This window comes from Salvia hispanica, chromosome 5 (assembly GCF_023119035.1).
Source record: "Salvia hispanica cultivar TCC Black 2014 chromosome 5, UniMelb_Shisp_WGS_1.0, whole genome shotgun sequence".
Taxonomy (NCBI): domain Eukaryota; kingdom Viridiplantae; phylum Streptophyta; class Magnoliopsida; order Lamiales; family Lamiaceae; genus Salvia; species Salvia hispanica.
The window spans coordinates 12,268,100-12,274,591 of record NC_062969.1 but is presented as its reverse complement, the minus strand read 5'-3'; the positions used below and the strand labels follow the sequence as shown (position 1 = coordinate 12,274,591).

At 33.7% G+C, this 6,492-nt stretch overlaps 1 protein-coding gene across 5 annotated transcripts; it reads left to right on the top strand.

The window, feature by feature from the left end:
* Nucleotides 1-2,936: 2,936 nt before the first annotated feature.
* LOC125186984 (E3 ubiquitin-protein ligase RZF1-like) lies at nucleotides 2,937-4,903 on the top strand. 5 transcript variants are annotated; one of them, XM_048083479.1, is made up of 3 exons: nucleotides 2,970-3,064; nucleotides 3,537-3,629; nucleotides 3,884-4,903. In XM_048083479.1, exon 3 carries the CDS (start codon nucleotides 3,961-3,963, stop codon nucleotides 4,732-4,734), a length of 774 nt encoding a protein of 257 aa, XP_047939436.1. In that variant the 5' UTR covers nucleotides 2,970-3,064; nucleotides 3,537-3,629; nucleotides 3,884-3,960; the 3' UTR covers nucleotides 4,735-4,903. The 5 variants fall into 5 exon arrangements, with proteins under 5 accessions (XP_047939432.1, XP_047939431.1, XP_047939436.1 ...); XM_048083476.1 differs by lacking the exon at nucleotides 3,537-3,629 and adding an exon at nucleotides 3,156-3,214 and having other exon boundaries at nucleotides 2,974-3,064; XM_048083477.1 differs by lacking the exon at nucleotides 2,970-3,064 and adding an exon at nucleotides 3,383-3,451.
* The last annotated feature ends 1,589 nt before the right edge of the window (nucleotides 4,904-6,492 follow it).

Genomic DNA, 6,492 nt, shown 5'->3' with positions numbered 1-6,492 from the left:
ATTGGTCTTTAGTCCTAGATTATAATCAAGTTATTAAATTGATCAAACATTTTGAATGTTAATTTTAACAGAAAATGATTATTTTGGATCAAAACAATATGTTTGATACCAAAGATATCAAAACAATATGTTATGGACCAAAAGGTCACAAACTTAATGTATGAGAGCAAAAAGAATTTTAGAGTAAATGTAAAGGACTAAAATTAGACTTTAGTCATATATTAATGTTGTTATAAATTTCTTTTTTTTATTTTTTTTTATTTTCTCCTTTTCAACTAACATTCGAGAGTGCTCAGTATAATTTTTTATTTGGGATGATGATACATAACATTACAATAACTTGCACATTCAGAATTCAAAACTTGAAGTTTCAAATTTGACCGATAATTACAATAACTACAAATTTATGTAATAGTTAGGACAACTTAGAGCTTTAAAATTCTACTGCTAGACCACCGGTGCTCTATTGAAAGCAAATTACATAATAAAATTGTAAATTTTGAAATACAATTGTACTCCACTCACTAGTCCAAATCATTATGTGGCAAACAATAACATGTTGCTACAAACAAGATTAAAAATATTTTGACTTTTCTATATGAATTATCAATTAAACCACAAGAATCAAAATAACCACATATTAACTTCAAAATATATATGAAAATAACTGAAGGAGCTATATTAAAATTCACTTGTATAATTTTTTTATTTTCCACATATGCTCCGTATGATTATTATCATGGAGTACAAATAAATGAAAGGAATTGACAAATAAAGTAGGATTATATTGTGTAGTATTGTCCATGTGGTATTATAAATTTGTTTCAACATTTATTGGAAATTGTTAAATCTTGTGTTATTTATAGGAAGAACATATTTCTAGAATTTCTCTATAATTAATATCTAGAGCTTAGTTTGAATATTTCTTATACAAATATCAAAATAATTGTTTAGAAATTATATTAAACTTCTAAATTTTCCTACAGAGTATCCCTAAATTTGTTTTTCTCAAGTGGTCCTAAGTGTATTTCTAAAGTTCCAATAAATCCTCGCAACTCAACTAAAGCATATAGTATTTTATTGTTACTTAAGTTAAGTTAACGCAGAAAATGTGGATTATTCAGAAATATCTTAAAGAACTTTGAGAATTACAAATTGATAATACAAAATGGGGATATTAGTCTACAAAATTATCAATTTTGCCTAAATTTTGGTATTTCCCATTAACATTAAAATTGGTACTATAAAATATCATAAATATTATTTTTTGTGTTATTTCTCACAAGAGGTCAATTACTATATCTGACTACTTACGCACATTGTTATCCTACTTGACACTACTAAATTAAAGTAGTTTTCTATATGGCCTTTTACGTACTTGCCACAAACTTAAAAAGTGGTATAAAATATTATAAACATTTCAACGTATAATAGTTTTTTGTTTAAGATATCTTGTTTGGTTCGGTTGAGAATAACAAATTGAATATAAAGTTTATTACTCCCTTCGTCCCAGATAATTTGGGACACTTTGACTTGGCACGAGTTTTAAGAAATCTAATGGAAAGTGAGTTGAAAAAGTTGGTTGGATGTGGGTCCTACTTTTTTAGTTTTATAATAAAATGTGAGTAAGAATGAGCTAGTGGAATATGAGGTCCACTGCCAAAAATGGTAAAAGTGAAATAAGACAAATTATGTGGGACGACCCGAAATAGAATACTGGGTCGAATTATTTGGGACGGAGGGAGTATATTTTAAACCAATTTTAAAATTTATGAAAAATACTAGAATTTGACCAAAATTGTTGGTTTAGGTACTAATATCCCTTTACAATATATCAGTTGGCAGTAGTACAAAACATATCAATTTCTTCAATTAATGTTTTTTGCTCTCAGTTGATATGATTTTTGCTTCCAACTAATAGTTCTCATTTTAAGATAATTCTCAACCGAATCATTCATCGTGCTCATGTCATTTGAATGAAATTCAAAAACACGTGGATATATTTCCAATTTTTTAAGAAATATTTGACTTGGTTCACTGGCTAAAAATTTCGAAAATATATTTAATCTCTGACCATGCATCTTAACTTGTTCTAAAGCTAGGAAGTCAAAAATTGAGATGGAGTTGTTTGGGGTTCAAATGATAAGTGTTTGTGGGAACATTTCATTGATGAATGTTAGTGATGCTTTGAAAATCATTATTTAAACCATGTATCCACTTTATATGAATTAAGGATAAACAAATTCTTAGTTTTTATGATTGAGTCATATTTGTTACTAGATATAGTTAACTGGGTTAGTGTATGATTTCTTTGACTCTATGTGAGAGTCTTGTCTATTTGAATTCAAATAGCATCTCATAGTCTAACTCGGCCTCTATCAACGGCTAATACTATCTCCGTCCCTAAAGAGTATGAACATTTAGTTCAACAAGAATTTTAATGCATAATCAGAAAAATAGGAGAGAGATAGAAAGAAAAAGTTTTTAAAGTATATTAGTAGCAAATAAGTCCACCACATTAGAGAAAAGGGGAGTTTTCAAAATTTGAAAGTTCGTCTTTTTAAGGATGGGGGAGTATACTTTTTGGCAATGTCGATGGTTATGGTACACGTTGTGGATTGTGCATTACATGTACATTAATGAGATATTTTTTCTTATTCAACCAACATTCCAACAGCATCATTTTAGATTGCTGAAATAATACCACTAACTTCAAAATCATATGTTTCAATTTATTAAATTTGGAATCGGGAAAACAAATTGCAAACAATGTAAAATATATGCATAAGATGATAGTTTTTTGAAAAAAAAAAGATCAAAATTGGTGATTTGAAACAAAGGTATGGAATTTGTTTGGAATCAAAGAATGACCAATGACCCATTGGGCCAACCCAATCTTTTATCCCATATTCAGATCACAATGGATCCAGTAATGGCTTCTGTTGAGTACTCTCTTTGCTGTCTTCTCTCTCCATAGGCATAATTAGGGAGGTAACTTTATATGTATATACTTGCTCCCTCTCTGAATTTCCTGTTCTTGTCGTTTCCATCTCCTGAATTAAAGGTATCATCTTTCTAGCTTATCTACTCCCATTTTCTATCTTTGCTTTTTCTACTTTTTTCTATTTTGATTTTGAACCCTTCTGGTGGAGGAGGTATGATTGAATTCGGTGCTGCTGTGATGGATTATTGTTGACTTCTATTGCGAGAAATGGTATTTGCCTCATAAATTTGGGGTTTTTTTTCTGTTGAAAATTTGGATTATTGCCTTGATTTCATCAATTTGGGGGCTGATTGTTGTAATGTAGTAAGGCTCAGTTGCATAATTTCTGTTTCCTGTTAAACGAATTGATAGATTCTAAATTATTACTTGTTTTTTCAGCATCCATAGGTTTCATAAATGTGATCCTTTCAAGCTGATTGCTTCACAAATACAATGATTCAAAGCTAGGTTGCTTGATCAATTTTGTTATCTTCTATCATGAGAAGTGATGTGATCTTTTGATTGATTGTTAATTATAACTTGTTTTTTTCAGCATAAATGTGATCCTTTTAAGCTAATCAATTTCGTGGCTGCTGGCTCTATCTAGAAGGAAGATTGCTTCACAAATGCAATGTTTCCAAGCTAGGTTGCTTGATCAATTTTGTTATCTACTATCATTAGAAGTGATCTGGTCTTTGAGTTTGATCTATTTTGTTGTTTCTTCCACAATCTCCCAGAGAATTCAAGTGGATTTTTGGCCTTTGTTATTGCATTTTCTTGGTAAAAAAATTGGATAACTGCACATAAATGATAGTAGTACTTGATTTTGTGTTAATTCTCTTTTACACAACTTCTATTGTATGCTTCCATTTCAATAGATCTCCACTTCCATTCATACAGAATTGCAAGTACGAAGCAATCTAAACTCTCAGAGTGGTTGTGGAGGTAGCAAGAAAGGAGGGAGAGAAAGAGATAGGATGCCGAGTGAAAGGGGAACTCATTGGTGTTATAGCTGTAGGGCAAGCGTCACTCTCCGGAGGAGAAATGCGGAATGCCCCAACTGCCGTGGAAGTTTCATCGAAGAGCTCGAGGATACAACAGGTGTACCAGATGAGGAATACATCCAAGAGCCGAGGTTCATGGAGGCAGCCACAAGCTTCCTAAGGCGGCACAGGGCTGTCGTGAGCAACATATCCGAGAGAGCCTCTCAGAATGGCAACTCTTGGAACTCATTCCTCGTTTTCAGTGGAGACATGCCGCCCACAATGCCCGGCAGTGGCAGCCTAGTGGAGTTCCTAAACGAGACTCTGGGGTTCAGACGACAGAATGGGGGCGACTACTTCATTGGACCCGGCGTGGAGGAGTTCTTCGAGCAAGTCACCAGCGATAGCAGCCGTCAACCGGCTTCAAGACCCTCCATCGATGCCCTGCCAACTGTCAAGATCTCGAGGAGGCACGTTCGTGCAGATTCCACCTGTGCTGTGTGCAAAGAGAGATTCGAGATGGGGTCGCAAGCGAGGAAGCTTCCTTGCAAGCATTTGTATCACTCCGACTGCATTGCCCCGTGGCTGCAGCAGCGCAGCTCCTGCCCCGTCTGCCGCCAGCAGATAACTGACGGTGGCAGTGATCAAGCAACAAGGAGGCGTTGGTCTTTGTCGTGGCCGTTTGGCTCGTCTCGTTCCGGTAGTAGCCGTCAGGGAAGAGGTGGAGAACCTAGCCACCAGCATGTTCAGAGGCCTATTCAGTATTAAGGTCTTTCAGCTACCACTGAGACTCTCTATTTCGTAGTAATAATTTGTGTGATCATAGTGATTGATCTATTTGAAGGAATAAGATCACTCGCAGACAACAACATAATGGTACATTTAGCTGAAGAATTTGTACCTTGTTTTCCTATGAAGAAAGTTCCATTTTTAAGCAGTTTTTGACTTTTGTCATAGTTAGCTATTTGGGTTCAAAGTGTTCATTAATTGAGTGTTCATATATATATATATATAGAGTAGTGATATATGGCAAGTGCCCATTAAGTACATAACTAGAGAATAAATCACAGCCACAAGATCAAGAAAATCAAGGGCTAGTATTAAAACATGTGATTTTCGAATTTGAAGGAGAAATCAGTTCACTCTACCACAGATTTACTTCACTATAACAAGGCGGGGATATAATGGACATTTCACAAATAAAATTAGGGTTAACATTTGAATTAATTTCTCATTTACGGAATTCAATCTCTCTGCCATCACTCCTCTTCCCGTCTTCTCCTTCTCCTATTCTCGAAATTTCGTCGTTGCCGCCTTCCTTTCGCTGCAATCGCCCCCGTCTTCCCGTCGTTGTCAACATTCCTTCGCCTCCATCCGTCGTCGAACAATGGATTCAACTCAGAAAGATTTTTCAAATTTATGTTAAGTTGTTCTATAGGTTTGTTCAACTGATTTAGATTTCTCATTCCGATTTCTCTCATTTCGTCGTCAAACTCATTTTTTATTAACATTTCTTCAACGGATTTAGATTTGAACATTTAATTAGTGTTAAAATCAACAGTTAATTAGTTTTAACAATTCTACAAATTCAAACATCGGAAGTTTTTAATAAGTGAGATCTGCAATAGTTTATTATGCAATCCAAATTGAACATAAGAACATCTGCTTACAGTTAATTACTACAGTTAACTACTTCTCTTTTTTTATGTAGGTTTTGATCGATAGAAAAAAAGTGCAACCAAAGACTCCAATCGTGAGTAACTCCTACCTGCTCTGTTTTTCATTTAGTGAAGTATTCCATGATTAGAGTGAAGTATTCCATGATTAGAGTGAAGTGTTTGTGATCTACGCTTATTGTGCACTGTTTTTTTTATTGGAGTGAAGTAAACCATGCTTAGAGTCAAGTATTCTTGTGTTAGAGTGAAGTGTTTGTCATCCATGCTTATAGTGTTTTATTTTTCCATTTCAGTGAAGTAAAACAAGCTTAGAGTGAAGTATTCTAGTGTTAGAGTGAAGTGTTTGTCATCCATGCTTATAGTGCTTTGTTTTTTCCATTTCAATGAAGTAAAACATGATTAAAATGAATTATTCCAGTATTAGAGTGAACTGTTTGTCATCCATGCTTAAAGTGCTGTGTTTTTCCATTTCAGTGAAGTAAAACAAGTTTAGAATGAAGTATTCTAGTGTTAGAGTGAAGTGTTTGTCATCCATGCTTATAGTGCTTTGTTTTTCCATTTTAGTGAAGTAAAACATGATTAAAGTGAAGTATTCTAGTATTAGAGTGAAGTGTTTGTCATCTATGCTTAAAGTGCTTTGTTTTTCCATTTCAGTGAAGTAAAAATGCTTAGATTGAAGTATTCTAGTGTTAAAGTGAAGTGTTTGTCATTTATGCTTATAGTGCTTTGTTTTTCTATTTCAGTGAAGTAAAACATGCTTAGAGTGAAGTATTAAAGTGTTAGAGTGAAGTGTTTGTCATCCATGCTTAAAGTGTTTTGTTTTTCCATTTCAGTGAAGTAAAACATGCTT

What these genes read in the sequence shown, in the direction of transcription:
- LOC125186984 (XM_048083474.1), top strand. Translation starts at nt 3,002, where the DNA reads ATGTATATACTTGCTCCCTCTCTGAATTTCCTGTTCTTGTCGTTTCCA. An exon ending in TTCCATCTCCTGAATTAAAG is followed by an intron (nt 3,065 to 3,861) that starts GTATCATCTTTC and finishes CCATTTCAATAG; the next exon opens with ATCTCCACTTCCATTCATAC.